Consider the following 15,879-nt stretch of genomic DNA (forward strand, 5'->3'; position numbering starts at 1 on the left):
ATCAGAAAGCAAGAGACCTGAGAACTGGAGAGGCCAGGCTCAGCGAGCCATTTATCTCTCCACTCCTCAATTAACCCCACATGTGTTTATCGGCCAGGTTGGCACAATATAAACCTTATCTATCTCAGAAGCCCAGCATAGACCCCACTGTACCACCAGGGTTCCATCATAATAAACCTGCAGGACACGTCTACTCTGATTCCTAAAGAAATGAGTCAAAATCAACTCCCATGACAGTGAGTCGTTTTTCTGAGCTTAGGTCTCAGCCTTGACAATTCTCGACATTGACAGAAATATTGAAACGAATGTGCAGAAAATAGTACAATGAACTTCCATATGCCCATCATCAAGCCTCAAAAGTTAGCATTTGACAATTTTCTTCCATCTTTATTCCCCCATTTATTGTTTTGAATACTTAGAAATAAATCCCACAAATCATGTCATTCTGCCTATGACTGTTTGTGTATGTATGCTTCTCTTAGAACCACATGGCCACTATACCATATTACACCTCAAAAAGTAGCAATAATTTGTCAGTATACTCTAAAACTCAGTAATACTCAAATTTCCTTGTCTTTTTGCAAGTGGTTTGTTCACAGGATTCGACAAAAGTCTATATATTGCCTTTGGTTGCAAGGCTTGTTATATTTTTTTATCATGTCACCAGGAAAATAGGACCATGTGTATGATGTCCCACAAACCAAATTTCACTGATTGTTTCCTCATGATGTCATTTAAAAGATGACAGAAGAATTTTCCTCTTAAATATTATGTATTTTACTTTACTAAACCATACCTCAGAGCCCGGGTGGCATCATGGATTATATGTTGACCCATAAGGTTAGCAGTCTAAAACCTCCAGCCATTCCACGGGAGAAAGATGGGGATTTCTACTCCCATAAAGATTTACAGCCTCAGAAACTCACAGCACCAGTTCTATGATGAGTCTCTATGAATTCAGTGAGTTGAAACTATAACTCAATTAAAATAAATAAATAGCATCCCTGGTCCCAGGTGAAACAAATGGTTAATGTGCTTAGGTGCTAACCAAAAGGTTGGCAGTTTGAATATACTCAGAGGTTCCTTGGAAGAGAGACCTGGAAACCTACTTCTGAAAAACCAACTGAGATAGTTAAGGTTCATTGTGCCAACTTGGCCAATAAACACATGTGGGGTTAATTGAAGAGCAAAGAGATAAATGGCTTGGTGAGCCTTGCCTTTCTGGTTCTCAGGTCTCTTGCTTTCTGATGGTCGGACTAGGTTGCAGCTGCTAACTTGCTTCAGCTGGCAAGGTTCACTTCCTGTGAGGATCCCTGAGGAGAAGCCACATGGACCTACCCTGATGCAGCCCTGGGTGCTGGGCCAGCCGTGTAGAGACCCCTGCCAGTGATGAGATTCTTACACATTCACTGGCTTGGCTTTCCTCCTGTAGTCGGCATCCTTGTGTGTGTTTTGTGAGATTGAGGAGGATTTTGTAGATTGGTGTCGGACATATGGGCTAATGTTGGACTTGTGGGCTTGGGCAACACTGGGTTGGGATGCTTTCTTAATGTACACTTACCCTTTATATAAAACACTCTCTTATATACATATGAGTTTCTGTGGATTTGTTTCTCTAATCTACCCAGACTCCCAGACTAACACACCAACCATTGAAATCCCTGTGGAGCATAGTTCTACTGTGACATCCAAGGGGTCCTCATGAGTCAGAATAGATTTGACAGCAATTGTTTATAAAATTGAAGACAATAGAAAAGAATTTTTTTTTTCGGGATAGTGCTGTATACTTTCAAATGACATCATGGAACACAATATTTTTGTGAGTCACTTTATTGATGCTATGTTTGAACAGTAGTTTCAGGTGATGTCAGACTTTCTCCTCCATTCAAAGCTGCCCCATCAACTTTCCACCTAATGGTTTTAGCATCCATTGATGGCCATTGCCTAGATTAATTCTTTCATTCAGAGTTGCAAAGTGGTTATTTAAATTATTCAATCAATCCTTCTTACTTCATTAGTTGGGACTTTAATATATCAGCTCTGATTCTACTAGGATAATGAATGCTACATTGGCAACTTTCAGTGGAAACAAATGTGGGTTTCTACATTTAAAAATATATATATACAATTATAAATATAGACATTTATGTGTTTAATTCAATGGTGATATTTTTTATAGGGCCAGATTGTCTTGTCTTTAGCTTATGGGAGTCCTTTAAAATTGACTCCTGGCCTGTGTCTTTTTGACAAAACTCCAGTGGTGCTAGATTACTTCTTTGCTTTTTGGCACATGACATTTCAGGCCAATCTTGCACCTTTTCTTTCCAGTCCAAGAATTGAATTATTTTTCTTATTCTGGGTTACTTTTGGTGAAGACGTTTATTCGGATACCACAGTCTGAATAGTCAAGATGTTCACTGCTATTGTGTTTGTCATTGTTTTGATATCTTTTCAGTGAACAGAGTTAGAAAATACATATTTTAACAGAAAAACAAACCTTGGCTTCCTCCTATTATTTCTGACTTAACCAAGACTTGTACTTAACTTTAGAATCTAAATACATACCTCTGCCTACACATGAACATGCACACATGAACATGCAATGTGCATGCACATACATACTTAACATTATTTACTAGAGATCAATCCATATCATTTAACAGCAATCTTCCTCAGGCTTTGAAACAACTGTATAAGTATTACACTGTGTGGATATGCCATTGTTCATATATCTGTGCTCTTATTGGTGTATATTTGGATTGTTTCTAATCTTTAGCTATAACAAATGTCACAAAATAACTTTCCTATTCCACTTAATAATTTTTCTGTCTATCTTTGGGATAGTCTTATAAATGAGTTGCAATGTCAAAAGTTAAGGGTACCTTGCAAGAAGGCTTCAAAAAAATCATAGAAAGATGGAGTTAAACGATAATGAAATTTTCCCATGAACTCTTTGAAGCCTTCTTATGTGATATTTCCAAGATTCCTCTCATTGTATTTGAATCCCCTTTAACAGTTTACCAGAGTGTCTTTTCTTCATAACCTCACCTATAGAGAATGTTTTCATGCTTGTGTTTTTTGAGAGCCTGATGGGGAAATTTAATTGAAGAATTTTCTGGATAACTAAATGGATGTTTTCTGGTGCAGACAGTTTTGCCACTTTCCTAATCTCCGACAGAATTCACACAAATCTGAGATAACTACTTTATCTATCAGAAGTGATCTTTCATCATCTAATTTGTCTGCTGCTACTAAGTACAGTAGAGAGCCATGCTGACCACAAATTCAGCAGTTCAGACCCACCAGCTGCTCTGAGGGAGGATGATGGAGCTTTCTGCTTCAGTAAAGATGTACAGCCTCAGAAACCCAAAGGGACAGTTCTACTCAGTCCTGTAAGTTTGCTGTGAATCTGAATTGACCCAATGGCAGTGACTTTGGCTTACTAAATATAATGAAGACAAAACCCCCTCAAGCAAGTGCTTTTCCATTTCTATAGAAATAAGTGGTAATAATCAATAAAGCACATTTGGTCAATTTCTATCTAAATATACTTTTCTTAATGCCTTTAGGTAAGATGTTATTATCATTGATTGTTATTTGGTTCAAGTAATTTATTTCTTCTTACAGGGTCCTCCTGGACTTCCTGGATTTCCAGGGACACCAGGTCTTCCTGTAAGTAAAATTTGGCTTTTTATTTTTATATTTCTTTAAATGTAATCTGAAAAATATTATACATTTGTTACATATATTTTCAAAGGGAATGCCAGGACATGAGGGGGCCCCAGGACCTCAAGGTATTCCTGGATGCAATGGAACCAAGGTGAGATTTATCCAGTATCTTAAGCAATATGTGAGATAATAATAGAATTAGAAATAAATGAATATGAATAATGTGAAAGAGACATAGTTATTCATGTCTAGTTTATACAAATGTGTGTTCCAGAAATAGTTTCAGGATATTGAAATATTAGTAGTTGTTTAAAACATGTGTAAATAATTGGGATAATGCATTGTATTGTAAATTACTTGCCAAATTCTTTCTTTTTAGATTTGGTGTAAAACAAGGTGAGAGTTCAAAAGAACTAGGATATATCTTGTATATTTCAATAGTACATCAGTTATTAAAATGTGAATGTCGCTCATTAAGTCTGCCTTTAAAAAAGATCTAAGGTACAATTCTAAGTTTTAAAATTTTTCATTTTATTATTTTTTTGATATTTAATTTTAAAGGGGTTTTGTTTTGTTTTCTATTATTTACATTGCCTAAACTTCCTTAAGAATATCTGAAAATCTAAAAAAGTAAAATTTAAAAAAAATACAGGACAAATGATTCCTTCAGGTCCAGTGGTGAGAGAGGTGATACCGGGAGGGTAGAGGGATGGTGGGGTAGAAAGGGGGAACCAATTACAAGGATCTACATATAACCTCCTTTCTGGAAATCAGTCAACAGAAAAGTGGGTGAAGGGAGATGTTGAATATTGTAAGATATGACAAAATAATAATAACTTGTAAATTATCAAGGGTTCATGAGTGAGGGGGAGCGGGGAGGGAGGGGAAAATGAGGAGCTGATGCCAGGGGCTCAAGTGGAAAGCAGATGTTTTGAGAATGATGATGGCAACAAATGTGCAAATGTGCTTGACACAATGTGTGTATGGATTGTGATAAGCGTTGTACAAGCCCCCAATAAAATGATTTTTCAAAAAAAGTAAAATTTTAAAAATAGATCTGAAAATCTAATCAGTAATACCCTGAGTTACGTTAGGTTCTCTAGAGAAGCAAAACCAGTACTGCTTGTATGTGTTTGTGTATAGAGAAAGAGATTTATATCAAGAAATACCTTAAACAGTTGTAGACGGAGGTAAGTCCAGTCCGGTTCAAGTCGGACTTCTAGCTAGGTTCATGGAAACTGAAGAACAGAAAGTAGGATGATGAAGCAGAGACAGTGGAGGAACTGGCTGGTGGATGCAATAGTAAATGAATCTGAAATCGACCAAATGAATCCACTGTCAGTAGTCTGCTGGTGGTGGGATTAGCAGGTCACACCACAAGAGATCGCAGAACCAGACAGAAGATCCAGCTCCAACAGAAGGCAAAGGGCCAAAGAGAAGTTGACTCTTCTGGGTCCCTCTCGTAGACAAAAGGCCACGCCCCCAAGGAGGTGTATTCAGACTGCAATCTGATTGATGGGTTGGGCTCAGTCCCTACCCTTACCCAGGAGTGTCTAAGTGACATATGCCCCCATCACCACAGACTAGCCCTTGTCAAATTGACATGTGCTCACAGCTCTTTAACCATACATAATCACCGAACAAAGACAATAATAAAATCATACTTGCACCTAACATGATACAACTAACATGAATACACAACCCACTAACCCCATTTTCATCTTATGCTTTATGAGTGAACAAAAGGTATTTGGTGCATACATTCAAATAGGAATTACTCATAACACTTACAGTTCTCTTTTCTGCAGCATAGTTAGTATTTAGAACTACCTTTTTCCACTACTCATTCTATATTTCCTCTGCTCTCACCAAGTACCTTTCCGGTCGTGGTTCTTCTCCTGGTGAGATGACCCACAAGTCCATTCCTGAAGAGTCTTGGTTATTCATAATAATGTTAGATTTTGGGTCCTTTTTTACCATTAACTTTAATTACAGGGCACGATAGCACTCAGATGACCTAAGGAATCTCCTGTATTCTAGATATATTCTTCTTTACCACCATTATCCAGTACTAATCCAATTTCTCACTGGTAATTAGAATCATTCATACCACTCAATACAGTAATACCCGTCTTTTCCTGTTTATCCATAGGCATGGAGGAGTCCAAAATGACCAGGAGGCATTCTTAACCTCCAATTCAATGAGATCAGTGCTGTGTCTCTAGGTGGGAGTATTCCCCACTTTGAATCTAAGATTTCTAGACCTAAAGAGCTGAATGTTGCAGGGGCAGGAAACAAAAAGGTGGTGAGTGGGTCATTAGGCGTAATAGTAAGTGGTTCCACACCCATTTCCTCCCCTTGTTTCCTGGACTCGTGAATCCTGGCCTTCGGAGAAACTACACCATGTATTGGACGCTGGTTTAGAGCATATACAGCCTCTTAGAGAACATTGCCCCAACCTGGCAAGGTTACACAAAGTGTAATTGTGTCTTTAGAAGTTCATTCCATTACTCCTTTTTTATTAATCGAGACTGATACATATATCAAATCATTTCATAGTTCAATCACATCCAGAAGAATTGTTACCACAATTAGTTTCCAAATATTCGTTTTCTATATTGACCCCTTGATGTCATCACCCCTTTAACCCGCCACCCGCTCTATGTACCCACCCCCCAAAACCCTTATTCTATTTCCTGCCATTGTTCTATCAAACGAATTGCTTCTGGTGGATTCCCTGACCATGAGCCCATTGCCATACTTCATTTGCTGTGAAGTGAGTCCCTTGATCTGTGGGATGCCATGTTAGGCGATGAAACATTCTGTAATCCTATGAATGGTAATTTTGGAAGATGCATTGCATGCAGGGAAAGAAATCTGTATCCAGAGTGAGTTTCTATTCCAGTAAGAACAAAATTCTGATCTTTCCAAGAAGGAAGTAGTCTTATGTTATCCACCTGCCATCAGGTAGCTGGTTGATCCCCCCAAGGAATGGTCCCATATCTTGGACTTGGTATTGGGCTCTGTTGCTCTAACAGTAGCCCAAGTCAGCCTTGGTGAATAGAAGTCCATATTGCTGAGTCCCCACATAACCTCTATCCCTACCACAATATCACTTTGTTCAGGTGTCCATTGGGCAAGACAGGATGGCTGGGAAAAGAGGATGACTGCTTTCCACCAAACATTTCATCCTATGCACTTGACTGTTAAAGTCCTCCTCCTCAGGGGTAACCCTTTGGTAAGCATTCACATGAGGCACAAACATCTTCACTGTTTTGGCCCATGCAGAGAGGTCCATCCATATACCTCTTCCCTACATTTCCTTGTCATCAATTTTCCAATCATACTCCTTCCATGTCCCTGACCATCCAGCCAAGCCGTTGGTCACAGCCCATAAATTGGGATACAGCCAAACATTTTGCTATTTCTCCTTCCAGGCAAACTGAACAACCAGGTGTACCGCTTGAAGTTCTGCCCTTTGGGAGAATTTCCCTTCACTACTCCCCTTCCGGGAGATCCAGGAAGGGGCTATAGTGCTGTTCAAGTTTTAGTTGTCCTTGCATATCATGGAGAACCATCTGTAAACCAAGCACTTGTTTTCTGTTCCTAAGTCAACTGATCATAAGGAAATACCCCATGAGGTCATAGGTGCAGACTGAGCGAAGGCAGGCACTGTTACAGAAATGGAGACTAGAAACATTTGGACCACTTCTTTAGGCAGCTTACTTGTGCCTTCAGGTTCTGCTCTAGATCAATCTTATATAGACCAGTTCCATGTAAAGATGGAGTTCTTCTGTGTGCATCCAACTTTGTGACTCTGTGGATCAGATAAATTCAGTTCATGATTAGCAGCTCAGGCTGTGTGGTGGCTTGGTAGCCCATGGTATGGCACTCAGTCTTCAGTAACAGGTCAAAAAGAGAATGGTTTTCTGCAGAGAATGGCACAGCTTTTACCCAAAATCATAAGGATCTGTGCTGTAATTTGCCAATAGGGGCCTGCCAAAGACTCCAAACTGCATCTTTATCTTCACTGCAAACTCAAACGACATTGGATCAGCGGGTCTTAGGACTCAACTGGAAGAGCGGCTTGCATGGCAGCTTGAACGTTGTTGAAGAGCCATATCATGTTCTGGGCCCTACCCAAAGCTGGCAGTTTTTTGAACCACTTGATAAATAGGCCGGAGTATCACAACCAAATGTGAGATATGTTGCCTCCAAAATCCAAAGAGGCCTACCAGGCATTGTCCCGCCTTTTTAGTTGTGAGACTGTCCAGATTCAATAACTTACCTTTCACTTTAGTAGAAATATCTCTACTTGCCCCATACCACTTAACCCCTAGAAATTTCACAGAGGAGAAAGGTGCCCGATTTTTTTCTCTTTAGCTTTCTCTACCTCTTTATTTCCATTTATTTTAATAGTTTTATTGGAATAGACATCCTATAACATACAATTTATTCATTCAGTCATATTAAGATTTGTATAATTATCACCACAATCAGTTTCAGAACATTTTCTTCTTGAACTTATTATTGTTTGTTCCTCATTTCCCTCCATCCTCCCCTGCCATATGCCTAGCAAATTATTGATCCATACCTACAGTATATCTATATATCTGCCTATCTTGGATTTCATATACAGAAAATAATACAAAACACAAACATGAAGCAATCAAACAAAATGATGAAACATAGAAAAATCTCAATCCAAATGAAAGCAGAAAATATTAAACACTGAAACAACATGAAAATGGGCCCAAAGGGAGATCAAATGGTAACATGTTACATTATAACCTCACTACATCTGCCACTATCAACTTTAAAATGTTCCTTGTTTGATAGCAAAGTTACTTACATCCTGGGACTATGGTCAGAGGGCATACACTGGAGGCTTCATCAATATGAGGAGCCTGCAAATAGATTTTGGGCTTCCACTGTCATCTATAACATTTTGAAAACAGGGGGTTAGCAATTTAAGCTCTGATACCATTCCTTCCTTCAAATTAAATTTTATAATTTATTATCCTTGAATCACACAGGCTGGTGTGTTTCTTCTATGTGTACCTAGTTGATGCCTCACTTAGATGGCTGCTTGTTTAAAAGCAGGCCTTTGAGACCTCAGATAATATGCTTTCTGACAGCCAGGCACCATCTCGTTTCTTCACTACAGGTTGCTATAACACTCATATATTCAGTGATCTCTTCATGAGTGTGGGCACTGAGCAGAGCCATGTCATAAGAACTGTTTGTTAAAAAAAAAAAGAAAAGAAAAGAACGGATTGTTCTTAGATTGGAGCTAGAATTAAGGGAGAGCCCCCAAATCCATATATATATATATATATACACATATTTAACTTTAGAGACTTGTGGTTTCTGACTACTGACCTTGAGGATTACAGCCAAATGCAATCTATCAGGGGGTTATGAGAGTCAGAGGGAGGAAAGAGGAGCTGCTACCAAGGGCTCAATAAAAGAACATGTCCACAAAAGAATGAAGGCAACATATGTACAAACATGCCTGATTAAATCGGAGTGTGGGTTGTGGTGAGTTGTAAGAGCTTCCAATAAAATTATTAAAACAAATTTTTAAAAAAAGAACTGGCTTACACAGTTGTAGAGGTAATTAAATCCAGCCCAGTTCAAGTCAGACTTCTCCTAATTCATGGAAGCTGACCCACAGGAAGCAGAATAATGAAGCATAGCCGGTGGGGTACAGGCTGGTAGACACAGAATTAAATGAAATTTACTGAATGAATCCACCTTTGGTAGTCTGGTAATGGCTCCTGGAACACAACAGGAAATGGAAGAACCAGATGCAAGATCCAACTCTAGCAGACAGCAAAGGGCCAAAGAGATTTCAACTCTTCTACAACAGTCTCAATTTTGTTTTATAAGCCAAATGCCCATATTAGTCTTTTATGATAGTGGGTCAGAAAAATTGGGTGACTAGATAACATGATCTAAAATTGCTCGAACAATTACTATTATTGATCTCTTGGTGATATTAATGACATTGTACCCTACCACCTTTTCCTTTTCAAAAAATAATTTGTGATAGTTTACAATAAAAAAATGCAGTTGAGTAGTTCAAGTAAGCATCTATATAATGTATGAGCAAGAAATTGGGGCATATCATGAACTATTAAATATGATGATGGCTAAGGAATCAGATTGTCATTCAATGAATTTACCACATGAAAATGACTGGGAAATAAGTGTTTGGGGGCCAATTTTTGTTGTTTCCTTTGTTTCTGATTAGGATTAAGCATAAAAGTAATTTAGTTGGATTGATAGGAATAGTCTCTACTGAGGTCATTGGTAAATGAAGGCTGATGAAATTTTGGAAATTTTATATGTTCCCACATGGATTTTATAGAAATCTTTTGTCATATGTAATGTTTTTGTTGGTAATTATGTTTGGTTTCTTTTTCTTACATTCACCTCTTGAAAATCCCTTCTAGGGAGACCGTGGATTTCCAGGCAGTCCCGGGTTTCCTGGCTTACAGGGTCCTCCAGTAAGTTACGCCCTGTGAGATCAAAATGGAAACAGGAATGGAAAGCAGCAGAAGTGGTAGAAAGTAAACTCAGGGCAATCATGTGGATCAGACTAGAGTACAAAGGGAAAGATATGGATAATCTACCTTTTGTTGGAAAATACCTAGAATTCTAACACATTCAATATGTTATCTCAAAATTTTCTAAGATATGTAGTACTTAGAAAAGACTCTGTAGTACTCTTTTCAATTTGGTCTCTTTTAAAAGCATTGCATTATTTTGCTTGCTCCTATTTTATGTAAAATAATGCTTTTTGTTTTTCATAATAGGGGCCTCCTGGTATCCCAGGTATGAAGGTAAGCATCTTATGCTAGTGAGGTAAATGTTTTGAATAAATTATTTGAAAAGCAATCCAGTTTCAAAAGGATAATGACTTAGACTTCTATCCTCAAATAAATGTTTCTAGAAATTGTGTGGGCATACACTTAAAAGCTCTCCCTAAGTAGTCACCTCTGTTCCCATGGCTTTTAATATCTTATGTATGTGGATAAACATCCAGACTTCTCAAGCTTCTCTTCTGACACCTTTGTCTTACTTCTGCATCTTGTTCATTCCTGGCTCCTATGCAGGCTCATCCTCTCGTATCCAGCACATTCTCAAACAGAGCCCTAGTCTCTTTTTTCTCTTCTATGCCTACCAGTATTACTAATTCTCATTATATTTATTACTGTATAGAATTTATTGATGTGTGAGTCCACATATTTCTATCATCAAAACAAGCCTATATGAGTTATATGCATACTTTCACCTACTTCCATGATAGCCGCCACTCAAACATCTCTCAGAAATGCAAAGGAATACATCTAAAATTAAACTGCTCCCAGCCCCTGCTAAATAAACTTACTTCCCCCTCTGGCTTCTTCATCCGTAAAGTTTGCATCTCTGTATGATGTACACTTTTGCATGAGCCCATTCCTTCATATATCTCCTCATTTCATTCTACCAAACCAATAGTGACTGTAAATTCATTCTAGCTATAAGATATATCTCAAATTCTCGGCTCTTCCTTCACCTTGACTGCCACCACATTAGCCATGTCTCCTCTGTACTACCTTGATAGCCTCTTAATTACTCTCTTGTTTGCACTTGCCAGTTTGATCAGTTCTCCCCAGGGCAGCCAAGAGTGATATTTAAAAAACTTAAATGGATCATGTAATCCCCCTGCTTATCAATCTTCAGGGGCTTCCCAGTGCATCTGATATAAAGTTCACATTCTGTTGAGTGGACTGCAAAATCTGCATCTTCTATCACCCAGCTACATTTCCAGCTTTATCTTGAAACCACTTCCCCCTTCTGTTCACTGATCTTCAGATCTGTACTCAGTTACTTGAACGTGGCAAGATCTTCTCTATTATGGTTCCTTTGTACAAGCTGTGAACACGGACACTACCAAACCTGCTTCTCCTTCCCTTTACTTCTCTAACTCCTATGACCTGACTTCAGCTCTTAACCTAAATGTTACTGTCATCGTTTCCTTTCTTAAACTACCCAAGCTAAAGTAATTTCCTCCCCTCTCTCTTTGTCTCTCTCTGTACCTTGCATGTGGGGTTTTATTGTTTGCAGTCCTTAATAGAATATATAGTCACACTATCTGTGTATGTAGTACTGGGACCTGCATTTCTCCATTGCACTGTTTGCTCCTTGAGAGCAGAAACCTTGTTGATCCTCTTCACTTCTCAGTATCCAAAACCAAACCAAATTCATGGTCTTTGGGTTGATTCCAACTTAGGTTGATCCCATGTGTGTCGGAGTAGAACTGTGCTCCATAGGATTTTCAAGGCTATGATATGTCAGAAACACAATTCCAGACACTTTCTTGAGGTGCCTCCGAGTTGGTTCGATCAGTCAACCTTTCTGTTTGAAGTTCAGGGGTGAACTGTTTGCGCCACCCAAGAACTCAAGAGCATCTAGAGCCTAGAAACTCTCAGCATATGCTTACATTTTAATAAGTAGCTTTAAATGAATAAACAGCTGAAGATTACTATAGGCTCTTAATAAATTTATTACACTTCAGTGTACTCTGGCCATGTCCTCAATTTCCTTACAAAGTCAAATGCATTCATTTTAGTTAACTGAGATGATCTAATCTTCCAGGACATTTCTGTGACAAATCCAATTCTCAGCTTATTTGATTGTGCTTTTGTGGATTTTCACGAGTAATACCTAGTACTTATATGTTCTGTTGATGGTTAATTGGAGTTTGTTTGTTTGTTTTTTAGGGGGAACCAGGTAGTATAATTATGTCATCACTGCCAGGACCAAAGGGGAATCCCGGATACCCAGGTCCTCCTGGAATACAAGTAAGCCATCTGTGATTTCTTTCTTTCTTACATTGGCTAAGTCTGAAGATCACAGCATTGTGTTTGCTCCATAACGTTTGTACTATTTTAGTCCTAGAAATTAGCATTGTGAAGTTTCCTACACACTGCATGTACCTTGTACCCCAAATTAAAAGTAACCTGGGCCACAGTTAATTTTAATAAGTTCTGCTATGTTCTTTTACCTTTTTATCTGGTTTCCATGGGATTTTTGTTCATGGCATTGGTAGTAGAAAAAAACTTTCGTTTTCTTATTCCTGTGCTATGGAAAGGAGTAGGGCAGTAGGAGTTGCCCTGATAATTGTCAACAGTGATTATAAAGAAAAAATAGAAGTCTTTCACTTCAGATAGTAAAAAGTATAATTTTTAATATTATCACTTATGCATAGTGAACATCGAGTATAATCTTAAGGGGGCATTATATTAGCCTACAGATACCATGCATACCAGAACAATAACTTTAGAGTGTTTATAGATTAGAAGATACATTCCCTAGGAGTTATAGTTCATGAGTATTGATCCTTTTGCCCCTTCCACCCAAAATCCATTCTTTCTAATATGTATCACTAGAATACATTGTTAAGGAACCCTGGTGGTGTAGTGAATTTGCAGTGGGCTGCTAACTGAAAAGGCAGCAGTTTGAACCTCAGGAGAAAGAGGAGGCTGTCTGCTTCCGTAAACATTTACAACCTCAGAAACCCTAGGGAGTAGTTCTACTCTGTCCTATAAGGTGGGTCTGAGAGGGAATGGACTCGACAACAGTGAATATAGGTAACATACACTGCTGGGGACCTGGTTCATTAGTTATATTGTTATTCCTTACTTGACACCACCTGACTGAAGAAGTACTCTGAATCTCACCCATTATTTTCGTCGTTTTTTAATGTAATAGTTGAAAAATATAACTGAAGGCATGCAGAGTATACAAATATGTAACTTATGAAGCATAACTAACAAAACAAACACCAAGAAGCAAAAACAGCACTTTAGAGCTGGAACATTACAAAGCATTTTAATCAATCTCTGTGTTTCTTTGCAGTTACATCCTTCAATATTCCCCTAAGATGAAACTACTGAGTTTTCCAATGCTTCCTAAAACTGGTTTCAAAACTTAATATTTACATCTCTTAACAGTGGAGTATTTAATTTTGATTCATCAGTTATGTAATGTTGTTTAGGGTAGCTTCCCCTCCCCGTCCCCATGTGATAGGTTAAGATTCATGTGTGTATAGCTGTTCAGTTCATTCAATTTTACTTCTATACTGTATTACATACTACAATTTGTTTCTTTGAGATCCTATCATTGGAAACCTGAGTTTATTTGGAGTGCTTTTATTATTAAAAAAATCCAGGATTTATACCTAAGGTATAATTGTATAATTGGTAGATTTCGAGCGTCAAATATTCAACTTTTTATGACACAAAGTCACATCCCACAACAGTTGCACCATTCTTTCATTTTCCCAGTTATTCTACTTTCCTTGTCTTTCATCTGATTTCTTTTTATTTTGCCAGGAACAAAGACACCTTGACAGTAGTAGTCTTAAAAAAATAGTAATCTTTGCTGTCTCATTTGTATCATAAAATCCACCAGTTAGAAAACACTCTTACCTATTTCTTAAACATCTTTATTATATGTGTGCGATATATGTTTTTGTTTAATCTACCCTTGTCAACCATAAGCTTTCTGAAAGCTGCTTTCATTTCTGTTCAGTTGCATTTTTGCTACTTATGTCATCTTTTTATTCTTTTACTTGCAGAATTGAAAGATTGCAGACTATAATTCCATAACAATTTAAGTTTACATGTAATTTAAACTTAAATGTTACTCAGATGCAGTGAGAGTGCATGCACGTGTGTGTACCTGTGCATGTGTGTTTTATCATTTTCTTTACTTCCTTTAACAGGGCCCAGCTGGTCCCGCTGGTTTACCAGGGCCAATTGGTCCCCCAGGACTACCTGGTTTGATGGTAAGCACCCTTCTATAATTATATTTCCCCTCTTTTTCTTCCTGACTTATTTCACACATGTTAATATGTGCATTACTTAAACATATAAGATATTTTCAGCATTCTTAATCTATGCATGTCTCACGTAAGGGAGATTTGACAATGTTCTGGTGAGGACTATACGTTCTAACATCTACAATTCACAGATGCTAAAAAGGAAGTACATGAAAGGAAAGATCTGAAGTATTTCATGATTTGTCTCTTGATGTGACAATGTTGAGGGCGATTCTGGCCATCTCAAGAGGTTATCAAGGACAGTTCTTTAGTCAGTGACTGAAATATGCTTCATCAGACTGCACTTTGCTGTTTAAGAGCAAAATCAGAGATACACATGAAATAGTGGTTCTCAGTTTTCAGGGGCTGGGTCAGAACAAAGGAGCCCTGGAGATGATGTGGTGGTTAAGAACTCAACTGCTAACCAGAGGGGTCAGCTATTTGAGCCCACCAGCCGCTCCTGGGGAGAAAGATGACAGTCAACTTCCATCCTATAGGGTCATTATGAGTTGCAATCTGCTCAGTAGCCATGGGTTTGGTTTGGGAATAAAACAGTAGGATTGATGAAAGGGGTGGGTTACCCAACAGTGGATTTGTGTACCCCAGGAGAGAAGCAAGCACTTTCAAAGCCCCTGAAAGTATAGCCAATTCTCCTATTTTACTAGATTCTATGGCCTCTTATATTTTCTACTCAAATAAAGCCTAAATATTTTTACCCCTGAAATACTCCAATTTCATTCAAGTCAGGTTTTAGACTCAGAGTTTTGCAGTTGCCCTCTTAAAAGGGAAAGAGAATTGTACTTGAGTCAAAGTAATTTCTCAGATGCCACTCTCTCTCTCATCTGCCGTATATTTAAGTGACAGTTTTCATTATACCTTTATAGATTGTACATTTTTGCTTGTGACAATTGGCCCTTTTCTCTTGAATAAAGAAACAAAGGTCAGGCGATTTTAAAAAGAAACTACCAGAAAAGAGTGTGGTTTCTGCTTTCCTACATCTCTTTATAAGATGATTACCAAACCTTTGTTTTGTTTGTTTTAGGTATAGACCTCCAGCAACACATGAGATTGAACTGTGGCCATTTTTCTTAATTCTGTTGTTACAATATAGGAATGCTCTCAGTGTGTTATTACACCTAAAATTCCTTGACGTTAAATTCATAGCATTAAATTTTCATAACCACTTCAATAATTGACTGTACACTTCAAAATGTCTCCTCCATTAGTGCTGATTCAATGGTTGAAGCAAAATGCTTGAAATGGCACCATTGTACAAGATGTGAATTTTTTTTAAATCGCTGAGATTAAGAGGTGATGTACATGGGCAGACAATTGCC

General features: G+C 38.1%; 1 protein-coding gene across 3 annotated transcripts in view; it reads left to right on the plus strand.

Annotated features, from left to right (window-relative positions):
- COL4A5 (collagen type IV alpha 5 chain) overlaps positions 1–15,879 on the plus strand; it is a 276,485-nt gene that overhangs the window by 123,280 nt on the left and 137,326 nt on the right. For all 3 annotated transcript variants that reach the window (XM_004710041.3, XM_045298536.1, XM_004710040.3), the window contains exons 5-10: positions 3,628–3,672; positions 3,758–3,820; positions 10,128–10,181; positions 10,491–10,517; positions 12,441–12,521; positions 14,447–14,509. In XM_004710041.3, coding sequence (XP_004710098.1) covers positions 3,628–3,672; positions 3,758–3,820; positions 10,128–10,181; positions 10,491–10,517; positions 12,441–12,521; positions 14,447–14,509 — 333 coding nt within the window. The remainder of the gene's footprint in view (positions 1–3,627; positions 3,673–3,757; positions 3,821–10,127; positions 10,182–10,490; positions 10,518–12,440; positions 12,522–14,446; positions 14,510–15,879) is intronic.

The sequence above is a fragment of the Echinops telfairi genome, unplaced genomic scaffold, assembly GCF_000313985.2.
Source record: "Echinops telfairi isolate 266 unplaced genomic scaffold, ASM31398v2 ScPeMD7_7427;HRSCAF=8465, whole genome shotgun sequence".
Taxonomy (NCBI): Eukaryota; Metazoa; Chordata; class Mammalia; order Afrosoricida; family Tenrecidae; genus Echinops; species Echinops telfairi.